Source organism: Rhinichthys klamathensis, unplaced genomic scaffold (assembly GCF_029890125.1).
Source record: "Rhinichthys klamathensis goyatoka isolate OS25496 unplaced genomic scaffold, OSU_Roscu_1.1 h1tg000960l_1, whole genome shotgun sequence".
Taxonomy (NCBI): domain Eukaryota; kingdom Metazoa; phylum Chordata; class Actinopteri; order Cypriniformes; family Leuciscidae; genus Rhinichthys; species Rhinichthys klamathensis.
Window position 1 is genome coordinate 28,064 of NW_026607278.1, and position 17,677 is coordinate 45,740.

The 17,677-nt window shown below is 39.4% G+C and overlaps 1 protein-coding gene across 6 annotated transcripts in view; it reads left to right on the forward strand.

The window, feature by feature from the left end:
* Positions 1-17,677, forward strand: part of mbnl3 (muscleblind-like splicing regulator 3) — a 41,478-nt gene that overhangs the window by 8,863 nt on the left and 14,938 nt on the right. For all 6 annotated transcript variants that reach the window (XM_056244313.1, XM_056244315.1, XM_056244314.1 and 3 more), the window contains exons 2-4: positions 2,480-3,587; positions 17,083-17,247; positions 17,347-17,547. In XM_056244313.1, coding sequence (XP_056100288.1) covers positions 3,414-3,587; positions 17,083-17,247; positions 17,347-17,547 — 540 coding nt within the window. In that variant the 5' untranslated portion in view covers positions 2,480-3,413. The remainder of the gene's footprint in view (positions 1-2,479; positions 3,588-17,082; positions 17,248-17,346; positions 17,548-17,677) is intronic.

A 17,677-nucleotide genomic window follows, 5' to 3' on the forward strand; every position in this document is an offset into this window, starting at 1 on the left:
TTTTAATGTCACATTGTATTGCATGCTCAGCCTGCGAGCAAGCTGAGGCAGTTCATATTCTGATTCCTTTTTGCATCGTTCAGATGGTTTATGAAACATACATTAACTGATTACAGTCCCTGGTATCATTGGGGATGCATGATATATCAGTACAAAATCGGTTATCGGCCTTCAATAGAGTTTTTATTTTAAATATTGGTAGCTGATATTATATTTTTAACTGTAAATGCTCATTTACCCTATTTTTTCATTTAGATTACTTTTGTCATAATCTAACGCTCACTTAAAATTAAAATCACAATTTTTATTGATTATTGATCTTGTGAACAATTCATAAATTGTTTGTAAATTACAACTTTTTCAATGGAATATCTTGACTGCTCTTTACCTAGTCTAACTTTACAAGTAACCTTGCTTTCCCAACACTTTTGTCTTGCTTTTTCACTTTTCATTCAGTCGTCCTTAGATGAAACAGTATGCCTTTCTTTTAGTGTTATCTGCTTTTATGCCTGTACAGTAAATGCAGCTTGTAATAACTAGGCCAGACCTACACCAACCAGTCAGATTGCGTTTTGTCGGTCTACTTTTCATTAATAATTTACTTCATCACATTGTATAATCAGTTCGAGACAACTATATTTATAACAGGCTTTGCAAGCCGCGAAGATAAAAATCATTTGGGAAATAACGCTGATTATCATTGCGAGGGGGATTTGCAATCGTTGGGAGGGCAACACTTGTACTACATATTAAGGTCTGTGGAGGGAATTAGACAGCGGTTGACGTCACGGCCACATGTTCTCTTCACGGATCACCTCTCCGTTCACCTGCTTACATATAAATGAGATAATTGGCCTTTCACTGTGAATACAGGAAGCAGGTGTGGCTGAGGTACCATGCTGCTCTGAGACAGAGATGTGCTAACTTCAGTGCTGACAAACAGCTCAATGCAGGTCTGCGTTCCCCGGGGGGGCGTCTTCATCGATCTTACTGTAGGGCTGATATTGGGGGAGGGTGTGCTCACGTCAGCCTGCTGTAAAACCTACTTTCTGCTTTGCCTGGTGTTACGTTGCGCTGTATTTAGTGCCTTTGTTCTTGTATCTGGAGGTGGGTGTCATTAATTCAATTTCTATCCTCTCTCCCTCGTTTTCTCTCCCGATCTCCCTCATCCGCTCACCGCATTGCTCTCCTTCTGGACCGTCTGTCTGCGTGCCCCCCCCCCCCCCCCCCTCCCTCCCCCTCCCCCTCCTCCTCCGTCGTCTGTGTCTGTCGCTGTGAGACACAGGGACAGATAATATCTGCCTTAACCTCTCCTCTAATCCCTTCACTGTCTGCTCGTTCACCTCTGCATTATTTGTTTTCATTTTCCCGTCCTTTTATTTGTTTAGCCATCCCTCCCTCCCGCATCGGTTTCGAGTGTGCTTGGTCATCACAGCATTGATTATTCTTCACTGTACTCTTCACTGTCTCTTTCTCTCTCTCAAGGGACCACATATCAGCTGTCAGACCCACCCAAGACACCCACTCACATCCCCCCTGTGGCACCGCCCCCGGTATTTCACTTCTCAATCTCCACCCTTGCACCTTCCCACATCGCCACGCGCATTGAATGAATGTGATAACAACGATCCATTCACTTCTCCTTTCTTTTCCCTTCTTCCTCCCACCTGTGACTCCGATGAGGCGCTGCAGCGATTGCCTATACTTTAAAACCTTCCCATTAATGCTCCAGGGAAGCAAGAGAGCCACTCTCCTTCGGATTCAGCCAAGGAGCAATGCAATGACAAAGAGGGTGGGGAGACTAACGATCAATATATTAGGCTCCTCCTGATTGGTCGATTCACCTTGCCTGGTTGCATCGCAGCTGCGGATTGGCTGTTGCAGTGTTCCCTGCTCAGCAGCTGCAGCTATGGGGATTTGCCCTTCCTCTCAGCTGCTCTACTTCCTTTTTCTCTCACAAAAGCAGCGTTCAGATCCTGAATGCTGAGAGTGGCATTCGCCGCATAGTTTATGGCCTCCGCAACGAGCGCCGTTTTGTTTTGCGCTAACTTTCTGTAACTTCAATCTGCCACACAGACATAAAGTGACGTTGCTGTCTCCCATGTGCTTTCTCTGTCTCTGTCCCTTTCTTTGCCTCCTCCCTCTTTTCCCTCCCTCCCTCCATCTCTTAATCAAGACACAGCCTTTGCATTGCTGGCTGCCTCCCGTCTGCACTCCTCCTCTACCTCTCGTGCACTCTCTCACTCGCGCTTTCTGCCATGCGCTTTCAGCCTCTCTCTGTTTGTCGCTCACCTCTGTATTCCCCAGTTACAGGTTTGCAACATAAACAGCTGCTACTTCAGGCATTTTCTTTTATTTTGTACTTTTATTGTTTGTTTTTTGCGAAATATTCCTTTTGCGAAGTGTTTTTGCCGTTTTGAACAGGACAGGCTGTTTTAACTGAGTTTGTTGGCTTTGCTTTTTGTGTCTTTTTGCAAAGGTAGGTTCTCCTGCTGCAAGAGGACTCTTAGAAGTGCGCGAGGACAAGTCACAGTGCGATGAAAGGAATGCAGGGAAAGCAGGAGGGATGAGAAAGCGATTCAAGTAAAAGAAGACTTGCATCACCATAAAGTGCCTCATCTGGATGCTGCGGAAGCCCTCCTCTGTGTCTGCACTCCCATCCTGGCTGGTCTCTGCTTCGGAACGCTCTTTTCCCCGCTGACTTGAGCGGTGTGCGCTTGGCCTTGGCATGGGCTATATTTCACCCTGACAGTCAATCAACCCATTTGCCTGTTCCTCGATTCCAACTTCGCCTACTCGCCATTTCACCTTATAATACAAGGACACCAGTCGATTAGTTTCCCTTTTGGGTTCTCAAAGTGTTTCTCCCTTCACTTCTGCAGTCTCTCCATCCCTTGTGACCCAGACATGCGAGCATCTTTTGGGACTGCTGCGGCTATGGCAACAGGGCAGGGGGTTTCGGAAGCCTAAAATTAGAGAGAGTCCGTTTTACATCAATGCAAGAAAGCTATTTTAAACCCAGCGCTCCCGAGGGTGAGTCTAGACAGTGGGACGACCACTGCAGACAAATAGAAAGTGCCGCTCTACTCTACTTTTAATGCCTCGTTTTCCTGGAAGACAGCCGAAGATGCACCGCAGCATGTCACAGTGACCTACCCCACCTCAGCACTCTCGATTCGTCGCTCTCCCTACCTGACTTTCAACTAATCTCATATTCTCGTCATACTCACCCTTTGGTTAATCACTAGACTATGCCCCCTACCTGTCAATAAGAGAGTTTGTTTTTCATCTCTAGACTGGTAGTCTGAGGATCTCCTCGCCACTGTGCTAATTTTTTGCAGCCTTTGTGCTTTATCACGCCTGGCTGCCCCACCCAAGCCCTCCGCTCACCCGCCACTCGCCGAGGTACCGCCATGGCCGTCAATGTGACCATGGGCCGCGACACCAAGTGGCTGACGCTGGAGGTGTGCAGAGAGTTCCAGCGAGGAACCTGCTCACGCTCGGACGCCGAATGCAAGTTTGCTCACCCCTCTCGCACATGCCACGTGGAGAACGGCCGCGTCATCGCCTGTTTCGACTCACTCAAGGTAAATACACATGCACACATTATTATTGCACTGTGATAAATTAACTATAAGGAGCATTATTTTAAGTTTTAGTGCAGATTAGATCACTCACAAACAATATTTGGTCATGTTGTCAATAACTCTAGGATCTTTTGCTGAGTGGTGGTCTCTCTCCAGCTGGTGAAATCAGTCTTTGAGTGTATGTTTGTGTCATTCTAAAGCACTGCAACCTCTGGTCTGGGATTGGTTAGTAATGATTAAAAAGATATGTGACATTCTTATTTCAATATGTCATTAAAAAAAATGTCATTGACTACCAATGAATGCTGGGAGTATTTACATGCTACTTCAAAAGTGTTAGGAATACCATGGTATATCCAAAAAAAACATGCAAAGTTGTATTATCTCCAAAATAATCCATGGTGATTTGATTTTGTTACTTTTTGTGCTTAAATAATGCTTTTCTTTGAAAGGGGAACAATCTCAGAGGAACAACATTTAAAGAAACAGTTCCATCAATTCCACCATCATTAACTCATGATCAACTGATTCATAAAAAAAGAATGATTCATTCATGATTCATCATTAGTGGATGTAAAATTTATTTTGTTTCTTTCAAAGTTGTTATATGCCATTAGATAACTTGAAATATAGTCATAATAATTACTTTTGAGTGTGCAATCCTCAGTCCCCATTCATTGTTACTGCATGAAAGATAACAACCAGCACATTAAATAATTTCTCCTTTTGTGAATATACTAATATAGATTTTGAACATCAATGAGTAAATGCTGACAGAATTTTGGGGTGAACTGTCCCTTTAAAATGTGTATTTCCATAAACAGTTTAAATCTATTGTTTTCAGCTTTAGGTGATTTCTTGATTTATAAGCTCAAATGTTATACCTTTTATCTTCTGATTGTCCATGTTCATCTCAGGAAGCAACTCTCTGGACCTGTGGGTCAATCAGGACTCTGAGCATTGAGCTATGAGCACAACAAATGTGTTTGTGTGTTTATGTCTCTGCTTATGTGTTTATGTGCAGTGAAAGAGCCAGACAAGGCCCTCTCTGTCTGAGTGCAGCAGCTGTCTCCTCTTTTATTGAGCTAGAATGTATTATTTGGCCATTTTTTGGCTGTGGGCAGCATTTGTGGGGGAGCTCTGGATGAGGAGGAGTGAGAGCGAAAGCTACATGTGGCCTAGCAACAGCGCCAGCCGACTGGATACAGTAATCCCTATGAACTGTGTTACAGTTGTTATTAGCACTGTGTGCCAGTGGTCTGTGTAGATTAATTACTCATCCAATTGTTCGATTGTTTTTATCAGAACAGTAAAAGTAGCCAGCCGTCACTATCAGAAAAACTCGAGGTTAGATTGCTGTTATGACTGAGAGAGATAAAAGCTAGTGGAAATAAATGAGAGAAACTGTTTGTGGTTTATTCCTCCTGATGTTCTTGTGTGTGTGCGGGTGTGTCTGAAGAGTTTAAATGGTGCCTGTTGAAGTGCTAAGAGGTGCACATAAAGTCAACATGAAACGGGATTTGCGATTGTCTTTTCTTCTCTATTATTGTGACATACTGTATATCCGAATGAATAATGTAGGGCGGGACTTGATTTTGTTTGTCGGAAATTGATTGGATCATTGTTGTTTGGTAATATCTGCGATGTCATGTGAGTGACAGCTTATTGTCCCGCCCTCACGCTGGTGCACACGTCATCAGAGAAGAGATGTTGAAAGATTACAAGGGCGCATGTAAAAAAAAAAGAGAAAAAATTTATATTGTAAAACAATCACTAACCGTGTTTTATATACGATGAAGCACTGGTATGACCGCTTCACCGAACAGCAAAATTAACTATATTTAATGAATTTTGAGTGACCCCTCCTGGCTCTATGTCTGCATCATTAATGCTCCTTGAATCCATTGAAATGTCAATTTTGATTTCATAGTAACTTCCTTGTACAAAAAACCTTGAGACAAGACAAGCCTTTGCATGCAGAACCTCTCTGCTAAAAAAAAACTGGAAGAGAAACATGCTCACATGCTCATGCTAATGTCATTAGGTGCTTCACACTTTTCTAGGTGATCCGACCAATACTTTTTTTTAGTTGAGGAGGATAAAAAAGAGCAAATCATCAGCAACCCCCCAGAACAACAGCATAGCAACATGCTAAAAAAACATGCTGAACACCTGGCATCCACCCATAGTACTAGTATGCCGGACACTAGTGTTGTGTGTGGTTGCCAGGGCATTGCTACGTAGTTGCTAAAGTGTTCTGCAGTTAAAAAAAGTAAAGAAATCGTGTAATTAATTGTGCAAGATCTCAGGTTTTGAGTGCAGCCCTCTTCAATCACAATCATTGAATTTTTTTATGTTCAAGTAATTCCAGCATTTATCTCCAGACCCAATCTCATCCCCCCAGGCCTCTCTCACCTCTGCACCCCTCCACACCTCCACATCTCTTCTAATTTATCGACATCAGCTAATGGCTGCTGTTCTGTTCTTCTTTCCACTAGACCCTGATGCACAATGTCTTGCTTTTTGCTGTTTGTTGGCCATTAATCTGGTTTGGTTTGCTTGAAAACGTATCAGGGATGCATGAATTAGGCAGTCAGCTAGTCCATGTAAATGTGATTGAGTTATTGATGCTGGCACACGCTTCTGTCTGAAAAAAACAAATCAGCAGGTACTGTCATTGACTGCGTCTTATTCACATGAACATGATTCGAAAAGTTATTTTTAGAAAATAGGACAACTAAATGGCCACTGAGAGACACTGTTCCAGGAAGTACATTTAATGGGGACATTTGGAAAACAGGATTTTCCTTGCTCTTTTGCAATAAAAGAGTTGATGTACTTAGTACTATGTGAATATCAAAGTACCAATTAAATGTGTGGAGGCAGTTTTTAAAATGTTTTTAAAAGTTTCTAATACTCACCAAGGCTGCATATGTTTGATTTAAAAATGCAGTATGTACAGTAATACTGTGAAATATAAATAATGATATCTATTTGAATATATTTTAAGGCAAGACACCCCAGGTAAATAGGGTAAAAAATCAAATACTAGATATCACCATACTTCCCCAGCTGATTGATTACATTAAGAATTGCAAAGATTTTTTTGCATTACAGGTTTTCCGAAATGTTATGTTTAAATATGCAAATGAGGCATTATCTAATTAAATATGACCTAATTTGCCTACATTTAAACCAGGTTCAAAATTCTTGTTTCTTTTTTTTTTCTTCTTTTTTTTACATTAGAGTCAAAGGTTTTTACTGAGGGGATTTTGGATCTTATTTTATCACTACATACACATACATCAGAAAATACTGTCAACAGCCAGAAAAAAAAAAGTTAAATAAAATCAGGAAAATTATAAATGAACAAACCCCTCAGTAAAAACCTTCAGATTATAAATTGGAATACAACTGTAAAGTTTGGTGTGTGTGTGTGTGTGTGTGTGTGTGTGTGTGTGTGTGTGTGTGTGTGTGTGTGTGTGTGTGTGTGTGTGTGTGTGTGTGTGTGTGTGTGTGTGTGTGTGTGTGTGTGTGTGTGTGTGTGTGTGTGTGTGTGTGTGTGTGTAAGTGTTACTGAAGTGGAGATTTGTGACTCAGAATAGGAGAAAAAAATTATTTTGAGAAAACAGATGTACTGTAATTGAAACCTGGAACCTACAGATGCAAATAGATGAAGTGCTATAATAAAAGATACACTTAAAAGTGTGTTTTGGATGTTTTCTTTCCACTAGTCTGAAAAAAACACTTTATGAAAAGCTAAAATCAAAATTGACAGATGTATGAAAAACAGTTCAATGGTTCAAGGGTCTTTTATTGTCATTCCATACACATTTTCACATGAAGGAACGAAACTAAGTACTAAGGTCCCGGTCAAAACACAAGATAAAAACATTTACCAATAAAACATTAGAAACTAGAGTGTATTATGTGCAAGCAGCTTAATAAAGTAATTAACTATACCAAGTATGAATAAAATAAACTATAAATACCATGTCATATCATAAATCATTGCATCTTGCTTTATATTTTTCAACAGGTGAATAGTAGCCGCACACCAAACTAGATTTCCTTTCTGCCATTCTCTCCATCTCTCTCCGTTTTGTGTGTGTGTGTGTGTGTGTGTGTGTGTGACTGCATGGCTGTAAACTGTGACACATGCCTGCTAAATATGTCAGGGGTGTTTTGGCACAAACAAAAAATACTTAAAACATTTGTAAGTGATGCAGAAACTAACATTTTGTATTGATATCATCTTAATATCAAAAAATTTTTTTAGGTATTGATGCCAAATAAGAAGCTTTTGAGCATCGATACTGTAGTATTGATGTGCTCATCCCTATTAGAATGACACACACAACAGTCATTTACATCAACAGCTCTTACAATGTGGCATTATGCCATTTCTATGTCATTGCACATGTGTAGAACTTCCGAAACTGTTTTCAATCCGATCAAGTGTTTACACATCCTAACAATCGGATTGGAAAGGTTTAATCCACCCCTTACAATCCAAATTAAATTTAAATCTGATTTGGCCAATTCATTCCGATTGACGTGCTTTCATTATTAGGAGTCGGACTATGCTACTAATCAGATGACAATCGGATTATTAGGGTATAATGTAAATCCAGCTAATGTAAATGTCTTTACTGTCACTTTTGATCAATTTAATGCAACCATTCTACAAACAGTAACATCACAAAAACATGATCATCCTCATTTTAAATGCTGCTATAGACTCCAGTAGGGCTGTAGTCAACCAAAGAAATCCTTAGTCGACCAAAGTCTTGTCCTGCGCAACGATTAGTCGACTAAAAAAAAAAAAAAAAAAAAAAAAAAAAAAGACGCGATGTTTTGATTGAACATTTTTTAACAATTGTCATAGAGCATTTATAAAACAACAACGAAAAAACATCAAAAATACATAAAACTATAATAATAATACAATTCTTTGAAAATTAAGTGATTTTTTTTAACTGCAAAAAGTGAGGAGCTCTGTCCTAGGTCTATAGTGACAGTCACAATCGCGCACCTGACCACACCACACGCTACAAAAAATATAACTGCTATCTGCCACAATGAAAAATCCTAACAAAAGCTCTCGTTTATACAGGCTGTATATTCTTCTTTACTTTCAAAGCTATAGGTTAACTTTTGTCCAGCCTATCTAGGCGTTTTAAAACAAACACACACAAAAACCCAAAGAGCCTAAAAAACAATCCTAATAATAATAGGCTTTATTGTAGGACCGCATAGGTTTATTTTCGTTTTGTTACATTATTTAGGTTATTTTCAAATGCGTCAAGTGTACAAATAAAAACAAAAACATATCAAGAAAACACAATCTATTGAGTCAGCATGATAAAGCCGTTAAAGGGACTGCTCACGTCTTTTGCGCGCTCAAGTTCGATTTCAAATGTAGGCGCGCGGTGTGCGCTAATGATGGAAGCAACGGTCGCGGTGCGACGCGCTCTTTTTTTTCCAAGTGCGTCCACGCCGCATCGAGATACAAACATATAGTGTATAAAAACATAAAAACCGAAACAAGTAGCGTTCTAACTGAATGAGTACAGCTAAACTACCTATATCCCTTACTGAGCACGAAGCTGCAGCGCAGCCAGCCACAGGTGCGAACCGAGTGTTCTATGTGTGTGCGCTAAACTGTGGCGCTGTTACAAAATAGCCTAAATTAAAGCATTTAAAGTTGGGGATAAACCATAGGCTAATTATATTTAGAATACAGTAATATTTAACTGCTTATAAAGGAATAAATATCAAGGAGTAAATCATTGAAAATTTCTTTCTATTGGTAAAAAAAAAAAAATGCAACTGGTCGACCAATAAGAATGTCAGTCGACCAAGACGGCATCGACCGATTAGTCGACTAAACGACTAAAGTTGACAGCCCTAGACTCCAGCATCCCCTCTACCCTATATAGGACAAGTGGTACAGAGGTAACTTGCATATTAAAATCATAAAGTTGCACTCATTAACAAAATATTTATAAATGAATAGCTCTTTTGAAAAACGTTTACATGATGTACACTCATATGAGACTGACACCAGTCATGCTGATAGTCTAATAAAAGCATGCATGGAGTGGGTCACTTTTTGGGGGCCACCATGTTGAAATCACATGACCAGTTAAATACTACTCACTTACTCTTGCTAGGCTTTTCACCACAAGTCCTAGACAACTGCCATATTGTCCATCGTAACATGAAGTACACTGAGTTCACCTTTAAAGGTAAAGTAGCAAAAACAGCTTGTTTACTAATGAGGGTAAATTGTATTGAAAAAATATGTTGTTTTTGTCTCAACATATATTGTCTAAGTTTGTTGGGGAATATAATCTCTTTTAAAAAATGCTTTTTGAACAAGGAAAATCGCCATTATGAAAAGATTCAGCGCGACAGATTTTAATTGAGGTTTATTGTGGTATAATCAGATATGCAGTCTGCTTTCTCCATTTGTACAGTCTCTCTTTTTCTTCCTCCCTCTCCCTTTCTTCCTCACTGGCCAATCAGTAGTTAGGAGACAGCATGAGGCAAAACTTACTCTCGGTTGCCGGGTGTGTTACCATGACGACGCAGAGGAGATCCCTGACCTAGTCCATCCTACATGACGTGACTTACAGCTTTTCATCTCTGCAATGTTTCTTCTCATGGGGACACTTGTCAGAGCCCACGGCACATTTGCTGCATCTCTCTGTGGTGACAACCTGTGTTTTTTGTATCACTGTGTTCTATTGAAATGAGCGGCATGTTCTCGTTGTCTTCCAGAATGTTAAAGCTTGGCTGTGTGAGGCTGGTTCTCATGTGTGCTTTGGCAGGATCACCTGTCTGCTCCTTTGAGACGGTCTGCTCATTACCCACACACTCCCACAACACACACCGCTGATGCAATTGCTCTCAATGTCAGTATGTGAAAGCGATGTACAAGTGTCAGGACACGCAATTAACAATGTTACACAGATCTGTGACTGTGTACATCCTTGCATGTGAGTGTATTGCCTATGATGGTTTTATGGAGAAGAATTGAAGCATTGTTGCACACAAAAGCAATGGTGTAAAGTATTTGAGTAAATGTAATTAGTTCCTGTACTTAAGGGCCCTTTCACACCTACCTTGTTTGGTCCGGACTTTCGGACTTTTCAGTTTGGTCCGAATCAAAATTACAGGTGTGAAACCTACCACGATCCGGACCAATTTGGTCCGACGAAAAGAGGTAGTCTCGGTCCGGATCTAACTGAACAAAGGTTTGGTTCGTTTCTAGTGTGAAAGCATTTCTGTATGGTTCGGACTTTCAGACCTTTTACAGGGAGTTCCGGTGGTTCCCACGTAGCCGAAAAAACAGAAGGTGGCAGGAAAAATGGTAGCACATGGGGAGAGGAGGAGACGAGGTTTTTAATTGAAGTATGGTCTGATGACATAATAAGAAGTCAACTCGATAAAATGTTCGCACGACGAGGACGTTCATTTGGCGAATTTGAACTAGCCTTGTGTATAGTTGGTGCTGCAGGTAATTATGCCATAAAAATAACAATATAGTTCCAACGATATGCGTCTGTTCATTCATGTTGTCAAAGTTACCCGCCGAATTGACAACTCGCTGACCTCAGACGCACGTCCATTTACAAACCAATCAATGTCAAGATGCAGCCCACATAAATGATGACGACAGACAGGACGCAAGTATGTCACGCAAAGTTCTTTAGTGCGCTCGCATAATTGCAGTGTGAAACCAAACCAAAACTTTCTGAAAGTATAAAATGTATCAAAACGTGAACTTTGGTTCGGACCTTGGTGCGGACTTTCAGGTGTGAAAACGCCCTAAGTATCTTTTTAGCTACTTTGTAGTTTGACTGAGTATCAAAGCTATTAGCAACTTTTACTCTCTGCTTGACAAGATTTTTCATGTACTCTTTACTCCAATATATTTGTGATGAGTTATGCAATTACTCATTACATTTGGCATGGCACCTAACTTTTTCTGCAGCAGTTTATTTCTGCTACAAAAGAAGTGATATCCCCATCTACAGGGCATTGAAGGTACTATACCTCGTGTGTTTTGGCCATACCCACCTAAAATTGTCAATAAGGCTACTTTATGTGAATGCGAGTGCATTAGCAGGTAGTTGCTGAATCGCAGGTGTTTCATATATACAGTGGTGTGAATAAGTTATTACCCCCATGCTAAAGTTGCCTAAAAAGAGGAATAAAAAATCATCTTTTGGAAATTGATCTTAATGCCTTAATTAGAAAAATGGGGAAAAATCCAACCTTTAAGGACACAAATTTTCTTTGTGTATGAATAATGTATCATAAATAAATAAATGTTCTTCCTTAAAATACAGGGTGCATAAGTCAGGCCCCCCCCTATGTTCAATTCCCATAGAGTCAGGCAGATTTTTATTTTTAAAGGCCAGTTATTTCATGGATCCAGGATAATATGCATCCTGATAAAGTTCCCTTGGCCTTTGGAATTAAAATAGACCCACATCATCACATTCCCTTCACCATACCTAGAGATTGGCATGGGGTACTTTCCATAAGATCATCTTTCAATGCAAATCAAACCAGCTATTAGGCTAACTGAAATAACACCATGCCAATCTCTAGGTATGGTGAAGGGAATGTGATGATGTGGGATATTTTAAATCCAAAGGCCAAGGGAACTTTATCAGGATGCATATTATCCTGGATCCATGAAATAACTGGCCTTTAAAAATAAAAATCTGCCTGACTCTATGGGAATTTAACATAGGGGGGACTTATGCACATAGGGGCCTGACTTATGCACCCTGTATTTTAAGGAAGAACATTTATTTATTTATGATACATTATTCATACACAAAGAAAATTGGTGTCCTTAAAGGTTGGATTTTTCCTCATTTTTCTAATTAAGGCATTAAGATCAATTTCCAAAAGATGATTTTTTTATTCCTCTTTTTAGGCAACTTTAGCATGGGGGTAATAACTTATTCACACCACTGTATGAAATGAGGGCATGGCTGCAGTCGGTGATGATGAGGCCGATAGTAACCAGTACGTCCAGTGCAAGTAGGCTTTTACTATTTAAACTTACTCAACATTATTTTATTTATCCGTTATATTGAAAAACCTTTTTGAAGGATATTGGTTTAGTTCGGTTCTCTTTGAGCACTTGAGCTCGAGACGTTTAAGAGGCTGTTGTGTCGACCTTGATTTATTGCAATTTTGAGGTGTTCAGTTTTATTTTGATTGCTCTCATCATAAATCAACTGTTTCTTGTTTTTCACTGGCATGTCTCTTAGGTGTTGCGAACTACTGTATTTTTGAGCCTATCTACATTCAGTACTAGTAAAATACTTAAGTACTGTTAAAATCAAATATTCTTTTACTCAAGTCGTATTGGAATTGATGACGTAACTTGTAATGGAGTCGTTTTCGCTATAAGGTATCTGTACTTTTACTTTAGTATGGTTTTCAGGTACTCTTTACACCTCTGCACAAAAGTACTTTCTTGATTTGGCAAGCTCTAATATAGTACATATTACATTTGCTCAGAAAGAAATTGCGATCACAGAATTTATACACATTTTCCTCTTTTTTTTGTCTTTCCTGTTCAAACGTTTGTAAAGCACAACGTAAAAAAATAGGAATGTAAGTTTTTAGGAATGACATTCATCAATGTCATTTTAAGTCAGCTATCAGAATTAATCTCTAACTTTAATACAGCAAAGTACATCAGGAAAACATGTATTTTAACTATATTAATTAATACAATATGTAAATACATTAACATGTTTCCATTAGTAATTTAAAAATAATGTATAATAATGACTCTACTGTTTAAAAGTTTGGGGTCAGTAAGATTTTTATTTCTTCAAAAATGACAGTAAAAGACATTTAGAATGAAAAGATTTACAAAAGATATCGGTTTCAAATAAACACTGCTCTTTAGAACTTTCTCTCAAAGAATCTTGATAAAAGTGTTTCACGGTTTCCACAAAAATACAGAGGTGGACAGTAACATAGCACTTTTACTTGAGTACTGTACTTACTGTAAGTACACTTTTTGAGTATCTGTACTTTACTTGAGTATTACTTTTCTGGAAACTCTATAGTGTACTTTTTACTCCACTACATTTCTGTCAAGGTTCTTGAGTAGAAAGTAGTAACGTCAGTCAGGGGATGATTTTGGTTGCAGGGGTTGCATTTTGGTTGGAAATGAAAGTCGGGTTGATGTCAGAATCCGACTGATGTTGGTTTCTGACGTCACCCACGATTTAAATAATTATTTACTTAATTTAATAACAATGTTTGTGTATTGAAATGTTGTAGTTGAAGTTAAAGAATACCAAACAGTGTGAATCCGGTGCAATTCTTAGGTGGTGTTTAATGGCGGTGGCTCGTTTAATGTATGTGTGTTTATATGTGAATAAAAACCTAAATTGCATACTCTTCCAGTGGGCACTGATGGGATTCTCTGATGGGATGATGCAGGGCGACCAATGGATGAACATTGCTTGTTGTCATGTACTTTAACACACTATCACGGGGTTTGCAGTGGATGTCATCTTTATTTATAGAGAAACACTCCAATTCTGATTATATTGAACTTGCTTCATTTACAAGTGAGCCAAGGGCACAGCTCTTGACCAGAACAGGCTGTAATGTGGACATGACTTAATGCCATCTGACTACGTGTCATATGGAGCTGCATGTGTGGGAGTTGCATTGAATGATGCAGCAGTTGGATGGTGGAACATCTCCAACTCCTCGACAGCACACATAGATTACACTGTCCCTGCACTCTGACACTCCAGACACCCACTTTCATCTCCATTAAGTGCACCAGATCACACTGGCCAGCAAAGAGACACCCCCACACTCACTCACTTCAAATTTTGTTAGGACTTCATCACTGTTAAAAGCCGCCCAGAGGCTACTGAAGACACAGACAAGTGTTTAAATTGCTGTTGGTGGTGGACAGTTATACATCTCATTCATATGGAGTGACAGTTTGACATTCCGTCTGAACTGTTAGCCTTGCACAGATACCATTTGCATTCATTGTTTCCCCAAATTCCATTTGGATTCCATAAGGGTTGCATCACTCAGAATTCCATTCAGATTCCATCCTGTTGGAACCGCGTGTTCCATGCTACGCAGCTCAATTCGATTTGTGAGCCCAACAACCCATTAAAAGCTGTGATGACTTGAGTAAAAATAGAGTCTCTTATCTAACCAAAGAAAGAAAAAGAATGAAAAGTTTCATTCTCAGCAAATCAAATCATTGTTGCCTTTGAATGCCTGCTGACAAAGATAGTTGTAACTCTTCAGGCATTCTTGCAGATGATGTTTGTAAAGAGCAACATGAAGCATTAAGATGTGTTTAACTCTTCCTCCCTCACAGATCTGAATGCATTAAAGGAAGAAATTCAGTGCACCAAACCATGTTTTTTGTTTGTTTTTTGAGCACTGAAGATTTGCGCTGAAGGAGTACAAATTTTCTTTTAGAATAAGATGTCTACATGACATTAGAATCATTTTTTTCATAGAATATTTGCTTTCTTTAATACGGAATTAATTTCTATGTTAAATGAAATTGACATTTTTCCATAATTTATTCACCAAACAAGCCAAGTGGGCAATGGTTGGTTTTCTTTCTTTCGTAAACAAAAATAGATGTTTGACAGTCCAATCTGCTCTTTTCCATGCAATTACAGTGAAAGACTTGGTCTGTCAAGCTCCAAAAATGAATGGCCATATAAGTAGTCTGCATAACTTATTATTCAAAGTCTTTTGAACCCATATGAAAGCTTAAGTTAGGCCTAAGTCTAAATATTGTTGATACCATTGTCACCATTCACTTTCATTGTGTGTAAAAGAGCGACACACATTCTTTTATATCAGGTCGACTTTGGTTTTCTGCAGAAGAAAGAAAATCATTATGAGCAACATAAGGTTATAACAATAAATTATTATAGAATTTTCACTTTTGAATGAACTATCACTTTAAGAAAGAATGATTAATCTGTCAGAAACATTTGTGTTTGTAATATTTCATCAAATTGTATGTCGCTCCACCTCTGAAACAACTTTCTTTTTCAGCCAATTTTTTACTTAACCTCTCCCCTAGATTAACATTAAAAGGGGTAGTTCACCCAAAAATGTTTTACTCTCATGACGCTCCTAACCCATAAGAATCTGGTTTATCTTTAAGACACAAATTAAGATATCACATTTGGTAAATGTCGAAGCTTGTTTAACCCTCTTTGTTTATCATATGTGACTCGTTTAATGTATGTGTGTTTATATGTGAATAAAAACCTAAATTGAATCTGTTCTTCATATAAAGCAAACTTATCTCTTCCAAAGACTTGGTTTAAACCATTCGAATCATATGGATTCATTATGTCTGTATGACCTTTTTGGATATTAAAAGTTTTGGTTACTGAACTTTCAATGGAGGGGAAAAAAAACCTACAAAAGGTTTCATTAAAAATATTTTAAATTGTGTTTTTAAGATTAACCAAAGTTTAATATGGTTGGAATGACATGAGGGTGAGTAAATGATGACAGTATTGTCATTTTTAGGTGAACTGTCCCTTTAAGTTTTAAGTTTAACGGCTCTATTAGTCGACCATTGTTACAAATTCCTAATTGTTATAGGCTGGGTTTAGCATGCAATTCTCAGTTTTGTACCATAGGTCCCTGCTCCATTTCTCTATCCCCAAGAGCTCCATAACCTGAAAAGGGTAGAACATTTAAGAAAAGAAATTTATGTTAAGGGAAATAGAGAAGCTTTATCCATAGAACATCAGCCAGACTGTGTGACTGATGGAACGACATCTTTCCCTACTGGGTTATTACAGTACCTTACGCAGTGCAGAACAAATGGCATTGCTCCATGGGTTCATTGAGTTTGTCTCGCAGCTAATCGACCCCACTCGTGAACGTTTGGTGTGTGTATTTAACCGTGTCTGCTGCTCGCCCATCAACATGTTGCTCGGACAGCTGGGTGATAAGCATCATGCTATACATCCGATCCATATGTAGTATGAGTGTGTACAACAGCCACAAGGGCTATATAATCTTGTCAGCCGCACAGACGGGCAGATTGTTGATGCAAACAGACTGACAGAAAGGGAAGGCTGTCACTGTCAATTCATTTGGAAGTAGTGAATTTTTTTTTTCGTCCGTGTCCCAATGCTGTCATTTTGCTGTTTCCTCTGATCGTTTGATATTCAGACCTTCCAGCACTCCTGAGATTATGCTATTTTCTTTTCATTTGATGGGGTTTTGGATGTTTCTATTGTAGTGGAAAGTTGGAATCGGTACTGTCAAACATCTAGGGATTCCTGTTTAATTTATCCTTTCAATCATGGAGTCCTTATCTTCCTGTCACACACTGCACGAAGTCTTGGATCTTTTAGTAACTGAGATTTAGTACAATTCATCTCTTTGTCTCTCTCTCTGTGTCTCCCTCCTCAACCTCTCTAAGGGACGCTGCACACGTGATAACTGTAAGTACCTGCATCCTCCGCCTCATCTCAAGACCCAGCTGGAGATAAACGGCAGGAACAACCTGATCCAGCAGAAGACCGCAGCCGCCATGCTGGCCCAGCAGATGCAGTTCATGTTGCCTGGAGCTCAGCTGCAGCCTATCGTGAGATCAGATTTTCATAACCAATAACGTCACGATCATTTCTGTCGGCTTGAAAACATTGGTTTATTATCTCTTATTGTCTTTGTATCTCCTATCCAGACCTCTTTCCCAGTTACGCCTTCATTGGCCAACAGTCCGAGCATGGCTTTCAGCCCATACCTGAGCCACATGAGCCCGGGCATCAGTCTCATGCCCGAGCTTCTGCCCAGCGCCCCCGTGCTGGTCCCGGGGAGCCCCACCGGCATGGCCATGGGCAACGGAAATTCAACGCAGAAACATGTTCGCACAGACAAACTTGAGGTGTTGAACAGTAAACAACTTGCTGTTGTTGTTCGTGGTCTCTAATAATATCACTATAACTGTTGCTAAACATACATATTTGGCATGTAACTCATTCCACACTGCTACAGACATGAAATATATCTCAAAT